At 40.4% G+C, this 17,500-nt stretch overlaps 2 protein-coding genes across 6 annotated transcripts in view; both read right to left on the bottom strand.

Annotated features, from left to right (window-relative positions):
* Positions 1 to 266: 266 nt before the first annotated feature.
* Positions 267 to 1,560, bottom strand: LOC131356020 (early endosome antigen 1-like). Its single transcript, XM_058394742.1, has 3 exons — positions 1,309 to 1,560; positions 1,059 to 1,193; positions 267 to 932 (listed from the first exon to the last, which is right to left on the bottom strand). The coding sequence occupies exons 1-3, from the start codon at positions 1,366 to 1,368 to the stop codon at positions 471 to 473; spliced, it is 657 nt and encodes a 218-aa protein (XP_058250725.1). The 5' UTR covers positions 1,369 to 1,560; the 3' UTR covers positions 267 to 470.
* Positions 1,561 to 4,574: 3,014 nt separating this feature from the next.
* The window catches only part of LOC131356019 (zinc finger protein 501-like), a 44,450-nt gene continuing 31,524 nt past the window's right edge, over positions 4,575 to 17,500 (bottom strand). Inside the window, exons 1-6 of one of the 5 annotated variants that reach the window (XR_009204970.1) lie at positions 10,915 to 11,151; positions 8,952 to 10,533; positions 8,710 to 8,808; positions 5,484 to 5,550; positions 4,897 to 5,008; positions 4,575 to 4,813 (exon numbers count right to left, since the gene is read on the bottom strand). Coding sequence is in view for 1 of the 5 variants with exons in the window: in XM_058394739.1 (XP_058250722.1) it covers positions 8,993 to 10,360 (1,368 nt within the window). In the remaining 4 variants the exon portion in view is untranslated. Of the gene's footprint in view, positions 4,814 to 4,896; positions 5,009 to 5,483; positions 5,551 to 7,134; positions 10,534 to 10,914 lie in introns of those variants that run through there. The other 4 variants (XR_009204972.1, XR_009204969.1, XR_009204971.1 and 1 more) reach the window with 4 other exon arrangements.

Genomic DNA, 17,500 nt, shown 5'->3' with positions numbered 1-17,500 from the left:
TCATTCTAGATTGTGTACATACTTCATATCTGTATATATGTTTGGACGGTCACTTTCACTATTTATTTAATTTATTCTAGTTTTATTCTAAAATTGTCTACATATTTCATCTGTGTATATGTTTGAACCTGACACCAAGACAAATTCCTAGTACTGTAAAGTGCACTTTGCTGACCTTTTGCTGTGTCTGGCAATAAAACTTTTTTTCTGATTTTTAAAATCTATTGAGAGAAAAAGAACAAAATGTCCCTAAACACACACATAAACACACACACACATTTACCTTCAGTATCTCCTGAGTCTTCTTCATCTCATCATATTTGGACTGGAGGATGTTGTGAGTCTCTCGCTCTCTCTCACACTCCTAAAACACACACATGGAGCACAAGAGGCGTAAATTCGAGCGCTTAACCCTTAAACACAATTAAAGTCCTCATACTGTCACTAATGGAGCTGCTTAGTGCAAGATTTTAGTCACTTACATCCGTGAGCTCATCACACTGCACATGTGTCTCAATGAGCTGGTTCCCCAGTTCCTCCACTGTCTCTCTCAGAGTCTCCACCTTTTCTGTCAGGTCAGACTTCTCTTTCTCCAGCTGATGGATGGTCTCCACATCCTGCTGATGTTCCTCCACTGTCTCTCTCAGAGTCTCCACCTTTTCTGTCAGGTCAGACTTCTCTTTCTCCAGCTGATGGATGGTCTCCACATCCTGCTGATGTTCCTCCACTGTCTCTCTCAGAGTCTCCACCTTTTCTGTCAGGTCAGACTTCTCTTTCTCCAGCTGATGGATGGTCTCCACATCCTGCTGATGTTCCTCCACTGTCTCTCTCAGAGTCTCCACCTTTTCTGTCAGGTCAGACTTCTCCTTCTCCAGCTGATGGATGGTCTCTACATCCTTCTGATGGTTCTCCTCAGCTTCAGCCATGGTGACCTGAAAGGACAACAATTACTCATGAGAATAGTCTAAATATATTGGTGGGAAAATGACAAAATGTCCTCAAAATGTGAGGAAACAAGCAGGTACAGCAGTCAGAGTTTAGTGAGAAGAAATGTTTACCCTCAGTAATTCCTCCTGGTCAATCAGAGTCTTCTTCATTGCACTGTTCTCCTTCTCCAGCTGAATCATGGTCTTCATCATCTCATTAATCTCAGTCTGGAGGATGATGTGAGCCTCTCGCTCTTGCTCACACTCCTAAAACACACACATGGACAATAGAGTCTAAAGTTCTGCTTAACACTTAAACATAAAGAAGGTCCTCATAATATTTTGAAAGGAGCTGATTACTACAAGGTTTTTTCTCACTTACAGTAGAAATATATTTAATTTCCCGGTTAGTCTCCGAGATCACGTTGTTCATGTCCTTCATTGAGACTTGCAGTGTCTCCACCTGGTTTCTCAGGTCAGCCAGGAGGATGCTGTGAGCCTCTCGCTCTTGCTCTCTCTCCTAAAACACACACATGGAGCAAAAGAGGTTCACACAGTGCTTAATGTTCACATCTGCAATGGGCCACTTCTGTGTGTGTCTTTATATCTGTATAATGTTAGAGATCATGATATAAGACAATGAACCATAATGGTTTCATTGCTGAGCCTGTGACAGAGCTGAGAGTTTCATCTCCCATCTAATATCATGACCAGCCGTCACTGCTCTCTCCCCTCTGGCTCCAAGTGCAGGTGGGCTTCAAACTCCAGAGAGCAGGTATTTCCTATTCTGAATATTTCCCTAGGTATGGTACTCCCATTATTCTGAATCAGAGCCTTATCTCACCTACCTTGCTTTTCAGGTCACAGTCTCTGTGTGCCTCACAGAGCAGTTCCTCCAGCTCCTTCACTCTGTCCTGCAGCTGAATCTTGGACACCAACAGTTTCTGAATCACAAAAATAACTCTTTCAAATGGATGCTAGGACAAATTACAGCTTCATATTAAGAAAATATTCATAAAAGTTCTGTAAAGAGGAGACTAAATGTAGAATGTGTGATTAGTGTAAAGAAACATTGGAGTGTGAATGGTGTAAATATGAGCCTGCAGTTCTGCTGTTAGTAAGAGACTGGAAATGTACACTATAGGGTTAAAGTTAGGAGCAGAACAAACTTACCATCATCTGGTCTTTAACAACCTCTGTGTCAGGACCTAAAATAAAAAATAAAACAGTAGAACATCACACATCATCCTCTATTATTGAAGTGTTGAACTCCACACAAGCGATATTTTCATCACTTCTGATCCGGGTGAAGCTCTACAGCACAACTATTCCCACTTTTTCACGGGTCTCCAGAATAAAAACACTTTACTGATCTTCACTATCTACATGTCTACTGTGGGTTAAGGCTGAAGGACACACTGACAGATTTTATTCTACATTCATGAAGCTAAAATCCTCCATGTAGCTGGACAGAAAGAGAGAGTGACGGACACCATCTGGATAAGGGCTATTAACTTATGAAGAACTGAACAAATCTACTGAATTCATGTTTTTCTAAAGGGGAGAAGTAAACTTAGCACTGCATGGTTACACCAGGACTGAGAAATAGTTGTACCTTCGGTCGTGTCCTCGGGCTCCGCTGTCGTATCTTCGCTCCGTTTAACATAAGTGTAAATGCTGGCTGTCGCGGCTGCAGCTCCGGCCGCTAACAGCAGAGGGCGCAGTGGAAGACCACTAAATGCTCCAAAAAAGTTCATGATCTCTTCACTGTTCAAAGTAACTTTAATAAACACCTTACTCTCACAGCGTCCAGTAGATTTCTGAAAGCTCCGCCTACTTTTTTACGTTTTCACAACTGTTCGAATTCTGCGCTATGACGTCACCAGCGAGAGCCGTCCAAGCGAGGAAACAAGTGCGGTCACGTGATACAGTAAAATAAAAAAAATCACCGGGCAACCACCCTGAGTGCTGATTGGTCAGCAGTAACCAGGGGGAAAATCCATCATTTCCTGTACCAAGTGTCCCAAAATTGCTATTAAATTATTGTTTGTGGTTCAAATTGAATGTAAATACATTGGTTAGAAAGCCAATAAAATTCCCTTTAATCTGATATAAATATAAAACACTGCTCTTTGTTAAGTTGACCGTCTGACCGTGTAATGACCAGTGCCATGTGTTTATTTTACAGCATCCTGTGTATGCGCGGATGGATACAGTTTCTATCGGTGCAAACTTTATTTACACATCACCACCCTACTCTGAGAAATTAGTTCCCAAAATCAGCCCAAAATATTTGCTACAGCCAAAACGGTTATATATTCTGAAAGTAGAGATTACGACCTTTATATTGTTGTATATTATTTTCAGCTTTGCAGCTCGTATTTACATCTAAATCCACGCTTCCCGATCTTTAGACCCTTTTGTTTGTTTAAATGAAATGAATATCATAGGTCACGATTGTAGCAAGTGTAACGGAGGTCAGCGGTAGGAGCTGTGCAGGTAAACTTCACTCCCCTGATCTCAACAGGTGTACTGGCTGACTGAATGATGTTCTAGTGGCTGTAGTACTGGTCCTGACTGATTCACCCGAGTTAAATCATCCGATTCTGCATATTAACTCATGATTCATGAGTCCGAGGTCTAAATTAACCCGATTCTTATTTGTTCGGTTCATCGACTGATTCATCTGATTCTCAGCGGACTTACGGAGCCGGTTCATCGATTGATTCAGCAGACTCACGGAGCCGGTTCATCGAATGATTCAGCTGATTCTCAGCGGACTTACGGAGCCGGTTCATCGATTGATTCAGCTGATTCTCGGCTGACTCGCAGAACCGGTTCATCGACTAATTCAGCTGATTCTCAGCGGAGTCGCGGATCCGATTCAGCTGATTCTGAGCTGACTCGCGATACTTAATTGGGAACTTTTGCAGGTACAATGTTTTCAGTAGGGTTTTTTTTGTGGTTCAGCCTGTGCCTGCTTTACTGATCCGTCCACACGCTTGTTTGTTGATGTGCATAGAGTGACGTGACACCGGGAAAGACATGTGTGTCATATATGATGACATTGCTCTGTCTCTCCTGGAATAAAACACCCAGATCTCACCCTTCAACATCTGCCCTTCTTTATTCAGAGAGTAACCGGCCTCATTTTTGTTCTATACACTAACTTATCCTCTTCCACCTAATCCCCTTTACCTCACTATCTCTTATTCCTCAATATGTTACACCTCACTGTCCCTTAAACCTCACTATCCCTTACACCTCACAATTCCTTAACACTAACCTTTATACTTCATTAGAACTAATAGCATAATATCCCTTAGACCTTTATACCTCATTATCCATTTTACCTCATTATATCTTATACCTCAATATCTCTTCTGCATCATTTCCCCCTACAGTATTCTCAGTAAATACACCTGCTTCTTTAACCCTCCATCAAATATTTCTCTCTATGTGATAGTGATTGCATTGAACACCTTTACACACCTTAACACACCTTTATACACATTTACACACCTCAGCACTCGTTTACACACCTTTTACACACCATCCACCACCACCTGAAACACCTGATTATTATTTAGTGTAAACCATCTTTCAGTATACCTCATAATGTAAAAAATAATGACATTAATGAGTTTATGGGCTTTATTTGTGCAGAAGATAAAACAGACTGAAGAAAAAGCTTTGTCTAGTTACAAAGAATACTAAATTGTTTCATGTCACGTGTAGGTAAATTGAAGCATTCTGCAAATTAAAGCTAATTTTATGGAGAGACGCTTTAATTTGTCTCCTAAATCTAGAATTTAATCTTCATGATGTGCTGCACCCAGTCCACCTCAGGGTCTGCACAGAAGTGAAATCCCTTCTTTGTGGTCAAACTGCAGAGGAAAGAAGATGTAGGTCAGTTTAGAATTAGAAAGGGAATTAAAATGATTTTACAAAAGCAGGGTTGAAAACTTACATGACTCCAGGAACTATACAGTCAGGTACGGTCACCCTGAATGAGACAACGTTTGCTGCGATGAATGGTTTTTTGTGAAACTCGTAACAGCAAAATCCTGCTCCATTTGCATCTGTGAGTGTCAAAATATTGTTATTTAGCAATTTATTTCAGACTAAAGGATAGAGTTCAATTAAATTCATGAGTCATTTTTGATTATATAATGAATATCAGAAATCATTTTTGGCTCCATACATCAATAGATAGTGAATCAAACTGAATCGAAGTGACTGGACTCGTGTTATAATGTGGAAGAAGTTATGACAAAAGGTCAGTCTCTTTGACTCTCTAAACAAATGATTAACAACCCAAGTAAATAAAACAGCATGAAAATGAGTCACATGGTGGAAATAAACAAAGTAACTAGAAGGCAGGTTTTACAGGGCCGTCACTAACAGGGCTCTGGAGGAGATAAACACTAAATGACGTATTTTTGTAGAATTAAAAAAGCTGCTGAACTATAAGACAGGATTAATAAACATTATCTAGTCACTTTGGCACACTAGCTACTGTCAAGAACCAGAAATAATTATTAATATCGTACTCACGCCAGATGTTGTGGAGGCCGGAAGGCAGACAAGAACAAGCAGGAGATAGAAGGAGAACATGACTGACCTTGTTGTAGAACAAGCAACAGAAAAAAACATCAAGTTAGAATTTCACAATGACACTAATGACATAATGTTTCTAAAGATTATGTAAACCTTTTTTTTATTAAGGCATTTTTTTCCTTTTCAAGGTGTTTATGAGAAATAAAGCCATCAAAAATATGGATATGTTTTATAATTTATGCATGAAAGGGTTAAGAATGTACACAACACTACTTTTTTGTTTTAGTTTGGATATTCGACAGACATTCAGGTCACTTAGGGACCATCAATAAATTACCAATTGAATAGGTGACTTGAAGAGTTTTCCATGGCAGTGACTCCAAACCTAAGGAGAATTGTTTTACTGCAAGAAACAAATAAGCACGTCACTAGACTCTAGAAAAAAAAAAATTAGCATATAAGACAAAAGTGTGCAGGTTTTAATGAGATATAAATGAGATTAAAAATAGGTTTGTTTTATTTGTCTTGTATTCAGATACAATTCTGTGTAGGTTTGAAGTCACTGGGTCACAGTGTGAAAATACTTTTTTTTTTTATGTATATAAATATTAATATAAAATACAAGCCATCAAATGCAATTACAAGAGGTGCATCTTACTGGTGTTTTATAGTAATACAATTCTGCTTAGGTTTGGAGTCACAGCATGCCATGGAAACTATCGAAAAATACTTAAATAGTTTTGTGTTATTCAGTGGGAAATTTATTCTGTAAATTCTGTAAGTAGGTTCAGTAACTTTAGGTTTTTAGCCTGAGAGAGTTCTGTATCCATCCGCCATCTGAGTCACATGACTACAGAAATAACAGTAGTCCCCAAATTCTTCACTCGGATAAAATAGTCCTGAACCTGGAATGGTGACTGATACAGAATTAAACCTTCATTTACAAACCAAGCTGACTGAAGAATCCTTCTAGAAACAAATTACCAATAAATAAAATGCTTATTGTTATTATTATCGTTGTTGTTGTCCCAAATATGCCATACTATGTAATAACAATAATAATGAACTGAAAGGGAAAGGAACTGAAATGAAAGGGTTAACTTTAAGCACAATCAAATTCAGGTCAAATACAGTCCTGAAGATCTGCTTACCTACTGGTTAATAATATAATCATTTCGATTCATTTCAGTTGACCCAAAAGATGTCTTTTTCCGTCAAACAAATCGTCCATTACACTATCAGAGCCGCCGACTGCAATACTCCCGCTTCACCAGCAGAGGTCAGAGCTACGGCTAAAAACTGCTTGGTTTATTAATGAAAAAAATATTATAATTCAGATTTGATCATTAAAAAACAAACACTGTGGCGTTTAGCTTTAGCTTGTTTTGTTTTTAACACGACTGTTTTGAGGATAGTGTTTAGTGAATGCAGAGAACAGCAATGTTTTAACCCTTTTTAGGTGATAAGTGGTTTATTAAAGCTTCTGTGCTGTCTTTCTCTGGAATTCCCAGAAATGTTGCATCCAAGTATTTTAGATATCGAGAATCATCTTTGATTTTTATTAATTATTAAAAATGTGAGTGCTTAAACGGCTCCTTCTATTACTACAATTATTAATAATAATAATAATAATAATAATAATAATAAGAAGAAGAAGAAGGCTTTATTTCTATTCGAGGTTCAAAACCTTAAAGTGCTATACACATACCATTTAAACTGTCAGTCACAATACACAAAACGAGACACATTTCTGAAAACACGCTACACTGACGACATAAAACTATGAACATTATGTCCACTGAGTGGAGATGAGCGAGGTGCTCAGGGTGAACATTACGGTTTCAGATCAGCAACATGCTCCAGAACGGACCCTTTTCAGCCCGTGTTAAAAGTGCAAGATAAACACAACGGAACTGAACTGAAACATCTCGAGCAGGACTTTATAGCAGACACAGACGTTAAGAAACAGTGAATGAAGCTGGAATACGAATAGAGTAAAGCGCTCAGACTCCATGATGGATGTGTGCAATATTTACATGATTACAGTCCAATATGGCGGTTATTAAAGTGTGTACTAGTTTCACAGCATCATTTATGTTATGTTCCATAAATCAGTTTTAGAGATATTTCTTACATGGAAAGTAAGGCTCTGAAAAGATTCAGTTAGTGCTAACAAGGTCTGTCAAGAAAGATCAGAACCGGATAAGTATGTGTCAGGCCTTGTTATCAATGTCAGTATTGTTCAGTATTGTCAAATGTGGCACAAGACCAAAATGAAAACAAATCCACCGTACGAAAATACAATTACAGTCAGAAATATTCAAACCCCAAAGATAGTACAGATTTCTAACATTCAATATTAAACCGGAGAGCTTGCGTTTGCTTTAAATGAAGACTTTATAGCAAGGTATTTTGTTAATATTGCCATGTCACCATTATTCAAACCCCTATATACTATTGCTGTTTAAGTTTAAAACCATCTTCTAGTCTGTATGACCTAGCATTGGGAACTTGATGTTGACCCTCAAACTTCATCAGGTGTGAAGTGTGTTGCAACCTTAGTTAAGTCTAAAGAGGGTAAAAGGGTGCATAAGAAGGTTTCAAAGATCATTGAAGGTTCAAAACTTATTGCAGACATGCAATCCTGTCTGACCGTGAAAGAAAGACCAAAATGTTGTGAAGAGGCCTTAGCAAAAGACTTCCAGTATGATCTGATGAAGGATGGGACAAACGTGTTGGGATACAAGGAAAGTATGCATCAAAGGCCACCACACAAAACCACTTATTAGAGGTTATCAAGGCAAAATACCGAGATCAGGGGTTGAATAAGAGTGCACATGAACATGTGTCAAGAGAACTGTATCAACACAGCTTAACAAAATTGCTTGTATATATCAATACACGTTCATTTGTTTACTGAAATTTCTACACCTTAATAAAATAAGGTGAGGTTGAATGTGTTTCCGATGGCAACAGTTGAGCAGACTCTGCTCCATGATTACATCACACTCGTTATTCATGCTTTGAAAGGAACCGAACTGTCGGGTAAACACCGCTCTCCAAAATCTCAGCGTATTATTCAGAGCAACTTAGAAAAAGTGCATCTTAGAGCAAAAAGGTGCATTAAAGACTGGAGAGATTGGCAGAGGTCAAGAATCAGTTTCAAGCCTTAAAAAAAAAAATTGGACATTAGTGACCAATCAATTACGTCTAGATCACTTACAACTCAAAAGATGATGTGGACGGTATCAGGTCACATGTGAGTAGAGGTTGACCAATCCCATCTGCCCGTACTGTCATTATTATTTTCTAAATATGTTTTCTAGAAAAAACAAGGAGAGATGGAGGATAAACACATGTTAAAGAATAGTGCCTTTTTTTTTTTTTTGGTCCTACGAGCATCAGCTAGGGATGGGCGACTGATCTGCTAGAGATTGGAGCTGATTTTTAGCCTAAACACCTGACCTGCAATTCACCAAAGTTTGTAGATATAGAGCATTCAGTAATTAGCATGCATCGAGTGCGTCAGAGTTGTCTCCCGTGTGAATGCGCTGGTGTGTTTTGAGAGTGTTCAGCTGACTAAAACTCTTCCCACACTGCGAGCAGACGTACGGCTTCTCTCCCGTGTGAACGCGCTGATGGATCTGGAGATAGGTTCGGCGGATGAAGCTCTTCCCACACTGTAAGCAGTGATAGGGTCTCTCTCCGGTGTGAATGCGCTGGTGTATCTGGAGACTCAGCAGGTGTGTAAAGCTCTTCCCGCACTGAGAGCACTGATAGGGTCTCTCTCCCGTGTGAATGCGCTGGTGTGCTTTGAGAGTGCCTCGTTTTGTGAAACTCCGCCCACACTGCGAGCACTGATACGGCTTCTCTCCTGTATGAATACGCAGGTGTGTTTGGAGAGTACTCGGCTGAGTAAAACTCTTCCCGCACTCCGAGCAGCGGTACGGCTTCTCGCCCGTGTGAACGGTCTGGTGTTTCTGAAGATGGCCCACTTGCGCGAAACCCTTTCCACAGTATAAGCAACTGTATGGCTTCTCACCCGAGTGAACGTTCTGGTGTTGCTGAAGATGACCCAGTTGTGCAAAGTTCTTGCCGCACTGTAAGCAACTGTACGGCTTTTCTCCGGTGTGGACGCGCTGGTGTGTCTGGAGAGCGCTCCTGTGAGAAAAACTCTTTCCACACTGCGAGCATTGATGCAGCTTCTCTCCCGTGTGACTGCGCTGGTGCGTTTTCAGGTTGGTTTGCCGATTAAAACTCTTCCCGCACTCGGAGCAGTGGTACGGCTTCTCTCCCGTGTGAATGAGCTGGTGCCGCTGTAGAGCACTGTGATGGGTAAAGCTCTTCTCACACTCTGAGCAGCGATACGGTCTCTCTCCTGTGTGAATGCGCTGGTGGGTTTGGAGATTTGTGTGGTGGTTAAAACTCTTTCCACACTCCGAGCAGCGATACGGCTTCTCGCCCGTGTGAATGCGCTGGTGCTGTCGGAGAGTATTCCGGTGATTAAAACTCTTTCCGCACTCCAAACACCGGTACGGCTTCTCGCCTGTACGGAGGTGTGGATGAGTTTCGAGATCAACCACCTGAGTAAACTCTGGGTACTGGTGAAGATCTTCCTCCAGTGGTTTGTGTTCAGTGGTGGTTGGTAAATTATCACTAGCGTCCTGCTCACTACTGGAGCATCCTATAGGCATCATGTTTTCATATTTGATTTCTCCGGATCTCTCGTAGTGGCATGTCTCAGTGTGGTCATCGAGGTCAATCTGAGATGTGTAGGAAAGAGGACACAAGGAGCAGGAGAAGACCATCACAGTGTTGTTCATTTCTGGTGACAAAACAGATTTAATAGTTAAAACAAAGGTGAAATGTAGCATATTAATGTCCTAATGTCACAGATTGAACAGTCTGTGGTGTTAGCAGTCACTCAAAATCATATCTTTTAGTTGTTTACTTTCATATATACTCCCTGTTTTCGCAGCATTGTGTCTAAACTCTAGAGACTGTCCTCGGTTGAAGCTCTCAGCAGATCAGCAGTTTCTGGAATATTCTAAACCACAGAGATCAGATCTTTTTGTTAACATGGCGTGAATCTGCACGTTTCTTTTGTTATTCATCACACCGCTGACACGTGATTGGATGATTAGGTCATTATGATTGTTCCTAATAAAGTGGTCATTGAGAGTGTGAGGAGACACTGTGTGTTATGAAGCAGGTGTAGATTGTTCAATAAAGTTGCTTTTCATTGCTTAACCTGAAGTGACCATAGGGATGTGTGAGAGTAAGCCTGCTTTTGACGCTGAAACACGTTTGTTAAAAGATATGTTGCTATAAAAGCCCTCACTGAAGGTTTAAACAGTTAGCTGAGGCTAGGATAATGTGAGGTGAGTCGAAATAAACAACTCAGAGAAGCACTTTCAGTATAATTTACCTCAGGATTTAGAGCTGGACGCATTTATACCCGCCGCCTCAGAACTCAGAGGGCGTTGTGGAGGTAAAGTCCAGTCAGGAACATGAGGAGGTAAAGTCCAGTCAGGAACATGAGGAGGTAAAGTCCAGTCAGGAACATGGCTTCATGTTATGATCATTAATTAGCTCGGTTGTTTAACTCATGTCCGAAAAGGTGTCTTCTTTTCCACCATTCTTGACGCTGAGTGGCAGCTATGTACCGCCATCTATTGGACTGGAGAGTGGAAAAAAAAAAAAAAAAGAAGAAGCCATCATCAAAATGAAGAAACTCCCAACCATTTTCTCCCTCAGCTGGAAAAAGGTTCTAGTCCTATACAGGAAGCTCCTGCAGAATATATATCTCCACTTACCCAGCACTTCATGTGATTATCTAATAAGCAGTACAATCTATAAAGTCATCAGAATGAGGGATTTTAGTCATTTGAAACATCACATGAAGGTGGGTACCAGGATTAGGTACAAACTGCTCCTGGGATTTTCAAACACTACAGTCTTTAGATATTCTAACAGAATAGTGCAGTGAAGAAGAAGAAACATCCACTGAGCTTCAGTTCTGTGGGTTTCCTCTTCATTGCGCCATTCTATTATAATATCTCAAGACTGTTGTGTTTGAAAATCCCAGGAGGTTTTTGGAGCAGTTTGTACCTAATCTGGTACCCAAAACACATGGCTGATGAGAGAGGAACATGACCAGATTGGTTTAAAGCTGTCAGGAAGTATATGATAACTCAAATAACAGTAGCTAATAATAATAATAATAATAATCAACTACTTTACAACTTGTGAGCAAAAATGCATCTCAGAAAACACCAAACATCAAACCTTGAGCTGGATGATCTACAGCGGCAGAAGACCACAACAGACCCCTGATTTTAAACTGTCCAATTTGCACGAGTCTGTTGTTCTCGGCTGAAACCCGGTGTGGTCTACTGGGATGATGATTGGCTGATTAGATAATTCAGATTCAAATTCAAATTTTATTTGTCACATACGAAATCATACACAGTACGACATGTAGTGAAATGCTTTTTACGACTGTCTTACATAAAAGAGGAAAGAGTAAGAAAGAAAATGTGTAAAAGAAAGTGTAACAGATATAAAAGTGTAAAAATATAAAAGTATAAAAACAAACACAAAAAAAATATATATGTATATATATATATATATATATATATATATATATATATATATATATATATATATATATATATATATAGTACAATATAGTATATGTATAGTATATGTGGAAAATAAAACAATATAAAATAAATATATGTGTAGACTCTATATGTACAGAAGATACAGTGTATGAATGAATATATGTAGATAAAAAGGTCTGCTAAGTCAACATTGAAATGGTGTTGCAAAAGAGTATAGTATGTACAGTGTGCATATGTAAGATAAATATATTGTAGAAGTGTATATGAGGCAAAATATAATGTCCAGTTTAACAGGGAGCAAAGTGACAAAATATAATGTCCAGTTTTACAGGGAGCAAAGTGACAAAATATAATGTCCAGTTTTACAGGGAGCAAAGTGACAAAATATAATGTCCAGTTTTACAGGGAGCAAAGTGACAGTGCAGTGCACACACAAAGATGTACAGAGAAGATGTACAGTGAGTGTTATTGTGTGTACAGAGTAGTGCAATATTAGCATGTGCAACAATCAGCTGAGGTAGAATGTTATGTTAGGTTGTGTGGGGGTCAGAACAGAGAGTCCAGATCCTAGGTGTACTGGTTGAGGGCCCGAATGGCCTGCGGGAAGAAGCTCCTCCTCATTCTCTCTGTGTTCGCCTTCAAGGAACGGAACCGTTTCCCTGACCTCAACAGAGAGAAGAGTCCATTGTTGGGATGGCTGAGGTCCTTCATAATCTTGCTGGCTTTGGTCCAGCACCGCTTGCTGTATATGGTGTCCAGGTCAGGAAGCTCGGTGTGGATGGTGCACTCGGCTGATGTCAGGTCCTGTGTGATGTAAACACCTAGGTAACGGAAACTTTCCACTCTCTCCACTGGGGTCCCGTTGATGGTGAGGGGCTGGTAATTCCTCTCCTGCTTTGTGCTAAGGTCCACTATCAGCTCCTTAGTCTTGCTGACATTCAGGAGGAGATTGTTGACCTGGCACCATGTCTCCAGGTTTTTATTAATTGCATAAAGTGCATTATTTAATTGCATAAAGTGCTCAGCAAATGTAAGTGCTATGGTCAGTAGTGATTATTACTGCCATCCAAGCACGAAGTGTAGCAACTCCCTGGTCACTCTGTAAAATTATTATTATTATTATTATTATTATTATTATTATTTTTACTTCAGCTATCCATGACATATAATGCTAACTTGTTAAACCTCAAAGGAAAAGGCTAGTTTGAAAAATAACTAAACACATTACTGCTACTACTGGGATAATGTAAAGTTCATTATAATCATTCTGCAAAGGCAAGAACCAAGAAAGTTTAGCTAGCTTAGCACAGGTTCATTATTTCCTATCTGACAACTGACCACAATAAGGCAGAAAAAACAAGCCAAAACAAAACAAAACAAACAAAGCCAACACTGGTCAAACGTTTATTTTATAGCTTCAACACAATTCAGATATTCCCTAATGTCACAAATAATGCAGAGATGGCTGCAAATACAGAGTTTTAATAAAGACCACAGAGAAAACAAAGCAGAAGGGCAAATCCAAAATCTATCTTTTTTTCACGTAGTTTGCTCTTTAACAAAAACTCAGACATGGTTGCACTACCACCATTACATCATCATCATCGTCGTCTATAGATGCCAATAAATATTTGTCCCATGGTAGATTGCCGCTCATTGTAGAGTCACCGGGGCTAACTTGGTCACCACAATGTAAAATTTCTGGGAATATGTACAACAAAAACAACAAAATTAGCCAGTAGGTCAGAGCATGCATGTTCTAAAGCAGGGGTATTTTCATTCCAACCAAGCAGAAGCCATACCTTATAATCTATTGAAAGTCAAGATCAACTAATTAAACAGGGGTAACCAGGTGTGGATCTTGCTCGATTTGACCTATTCTATATTAGACCCCCTGCTCTAGTATGTACATGCCCTGCCCTACTGGATAGCTGTTGTTTTTTTTTTTTAGCTATACCTCTCCCCACCAGACCTTTCCCGCTGGGGAGGACGGATTAGACCCAATGTCTCTACAAAGAGTGACTACAGTGGGACAAAATGTTAAGACTGGCCACCCCTGTTCTAGAGAGCATTTAATTGAACGAAAACAAGACCAACCAAAAACAATCAAACAAAAAAAAACATCCAAAATCTTTCTTACGAATGATGATCAATATACCAATATAAATCAATATCTCCAAAACTACTGTACTTATTTGTATATTTACATTTTTAAATATACTATTATATTGACATCCATACACAAAGGAAGAGGTACAAAAACTTCTGAAACACCTATTTTGAAATATCTGAAGTAACTGAAGGGATAAATCACATCCCAGGTGACGAATACACCGATCAAGCATGACTTTAAAAGATGTTCAAGGGGTTGACCCGGCCTCCAAATTCCCCAGACCTTTATCTGATTGAGCATCTGTGGGATGTGCTGGACCATCAAGTCTGATACATGGAGGCTCTACCTCACAACTTACAGAGGATCTGCTGCTGACGTCTTGATGCCAGATCCCACAGCACACCTTCAGAGCTCTTGTGGAGTCCATGCCTTGACAGATCAAAGCTATTTTGGAGGCACAAAAAGGAACTACCCAATATTAGGCAGGTGGTTTTAATGTTATCGCTGATCGGTGTAAAACGAAACAAGACGCTGCTGAAAAAAAAAAAAACTTTGTGCGGCAGTATCTTGGGAAAAAAAAAGGAATTATTTTAGGAATAATTTCAATTGTCAAATACAGACAAAAACGTTCCAAAACTTCATTTAAATCTCATAGTTAATTGCTGAAATGTGATTTTATACCAGACGGCGATTCTTCCAGCTACCAAACTGAAATTCTACTCAGAAAGGAACAGAGCACTTTTTCAAAACTACCAGAGACTGGACGTAAATTTCAGAGGAATCAATACTCAGATTCTTAAGGAATGGCTCAACAACAGCCAGATTAAATACTTACATACTTAAATATTACATTATTGATAAATATATATTATGCTTAGCCAGGACTCCCAAATCAATGACAAACTTGCACAGTATCAGGTCAAGGATACTTGAGGTTGCTCAAGAGTCGAGATGTGTACAGGTTTTCTCCTCCCATTTGCTCCAGAAGGACTTGTGACCTGGAATCCCACCTGCCCCCACAGACAGTCTTGAACAGCTCAATTAGTGTATTTGTTTGAACCTGCCTGCAAGATTTTTTGCTTCTATTCCTTAAGATATAAACAAAAGACTAAGTTAAACACCCATGACTAGTGAGAACAGTTCCTGAAGATGAAACTCAGTAAATATGTAGTGTAGCACAAAGGGAAGCCCCCGATGCACACCTGCGAATGGGGCACTTCTTAATACGAGACTGCAGACTTCCTCTTGTGTAAAAGAAAAGAGAGATACTGTTACTTTATCAAGATATAGAGCATTGGGTTTGCACTCAGTAAAACGACTTCTCTCCTATGTGAACGCGTTGGTGTACATGGAGATTACTCAGGAGTCTGAAGCTCTTGCCACACTGCAGACAGACATACGGCTTCTCCCCCGTGTGAATGCGCTGGTGAACTCTGAGAGTAGTGAGCAGACTGAAACTCTTGCCACACTGCGAGCAGATGTGCGGCTTCTCTCCCGTGTGAATGCGCTGATGGATTTGGAGATAAGTCCAGTAATAAAAACTTTTGCCACACTGTAAGCAATGAAACGGTTTCTCTCCTGTGTGAATGCGCATGTGTGCTTCGAAAGCAGCACTTTTCTGGAAACATTTCCCACACTGTGAGCAGCGATATAACCACACTCCTGTGTAAACAGGTTTGTCCGTTTGGTGCTGATCCACTTGTGAGAAACTGGTTTCGCCCCATGTGCCGGGATACGTCTTATCTCCTCTGTGAACGCGCCGATGCTGCTGAAGATGACCCACTTGTGCAAAACTCTTTCCACACTGTTGGCAATGATACGGCTTCTCCCCCGTGTGAATGCGCTGGTGTACTTTGAGAGTACTGAGCAGACTAAAACCCTTGCCACACTGCGAGCAGACGTGTGGCTTCTCTCCCGTATGAATGCGCTCATGTATTTGGAGATGGGTCCGGCAATAGAAACTCTTCCCACACTGTAAGCAGTGAAACGGTCTCTCTCCGGTATGAATGCGCTCATGGATTTGGAGATGGGTCCGGCAATAAAACCTCTTCCCACACTGTAAGCACTGAAACGGTCTGTCTCCTGTGTGAACGCGCTGATGTATTTGAAGGCGGCTGCGGCAATAAAAACTCTTCTCGCAGTGTAAACAGTGGAACGGTTTCTCTCCTGTGTGAATGCGCTGATGGATTAAGAGTGGGCTCCGGCAATAAAAACTCTTCCCACACTGTGAACACTGGAACGGTCTCTCTCCTGTATGAATACGGATGTGTGCCTTGAGGCTACCGCTTTTGGTAAAACTCTTTCCACACTGTGAGCAGCGATACGGCTTCTCTCCCGTGTGAACGCGCATGTGTGATTTAAGAGTGCCGCTCTCGGCAAAACTCCTTCCACACTGTAAACATGGAAAAGGCTTCTCTCCTGTGTGAATGGTCTGATGCCGTTGAAGATGACCAACTTGCGCAAAACTCTTTCCACAATACGAACAGTTGTAGGGCTTTTCTCCGGTGTGAACACGCTGATGTTGCTGAAAATGACCTACTTGTGCAAAACTTTTCCCACACTGTGCACAATTATACGGTTTCTCTCCAGTGTGAATGCGCTGATGGATTTCCAGATTACTTCTGTAAGTAAAACTCTTTCCACACTCCGAGCAACAGTGCCGATTCTCACCGGTGTGAATGCGTTGGTGTGTTCGGAGATTCGCTTGACGAGTAAAACTCTTCCCGCACTGCGAACACTGATAGGGTTTTTCTCCTGTGTGAATGCGCTGATGTTGTTGAAAATGACCCGACTGTGCAAAACTCTTTCCACATTCTAGGCATTTATACGGCTTCTCCCCCGTATGGATGCGCTGGTGTACGTTGAGATTAGCTTGGCAATTGAAACTTCTCCCACACTTCGAACACCGGTAGAGCTTCTCACCTGTATGGAGGTGTGGATGAGTTTTGAGATCAACCACTTGAGTAAAACTGTTCCCACACTCGGGGTACTGGTGAAGATCTTCCTCCTCTGGTTTGTGATTGGTGGTGGTTGGTAAATTATCACTAGTGTCCTGCTCACTACTTGAGCATCCTGTAGGCATCATGTTTTCATATTTAATTTCTCCCGATTTCTCGTAGTGACATGTCTTGACATGGTTGTGGAGATCAGTTTGAGATGTGTAGGAGAGAGGACACAGGGAGCAGGAGAAAACGTTTCTGCTTTTGTTCATTTCTGGGGCAAAAAAAAGGAGAAAAAAATAAGTCAATACCACTTTAATTATTTTTTTTAAGAAA

The sequence above is a fragment of the Hemibagrus wyckioides genome, linkage group LG07, assembly GCF_019097595.1.
Source record: "Hemibagrus wyckioides isolate EC202008001 linkage group LG07, SWU_Hwy_1.0, whole genome shotgun sequence".
In the NCBI taxonomy this organism is placed as follows: domain Eukaryota; kingdom Metazoa; phylum Chordata; class Actinopteri; order Siluriformes; family Bagridae; genus Hemibagrus; species Hemibagrus wyckioides.
Note: the sequence above shows the minus strand (reverse complement) of the source record. Positions and strands in the feature narration are given on the sequence as shown.

What these genes read in the sequence shown, in the direction of transcription:
- LOC131356020 (XM_058394742.1), bottom strand. Translation starts at nt 1,368, where the DNA reads ATGAAGGACATGAACAACGTGATCTCGGAGACTAACCGGGAAATTAAA. An exon ending in AAATTAAATATATTTCTACT is followed by an intron (nt 1,194 to 1,308) that starts GTAAGTGAGAAA and finishes TGTGTGTTTTAG; the next exon opens with GAGTGTGAGCAAGAGCGAGA. An exon ending in ACCAGGAGGAATTACTGAGG is followed by an intron (nt 933 to 1,058) that starts GTAAACATTTCT and finishes TTGTCCTTTCAG; the next exon opens with GTCACCATGGCTGAAGCTGA.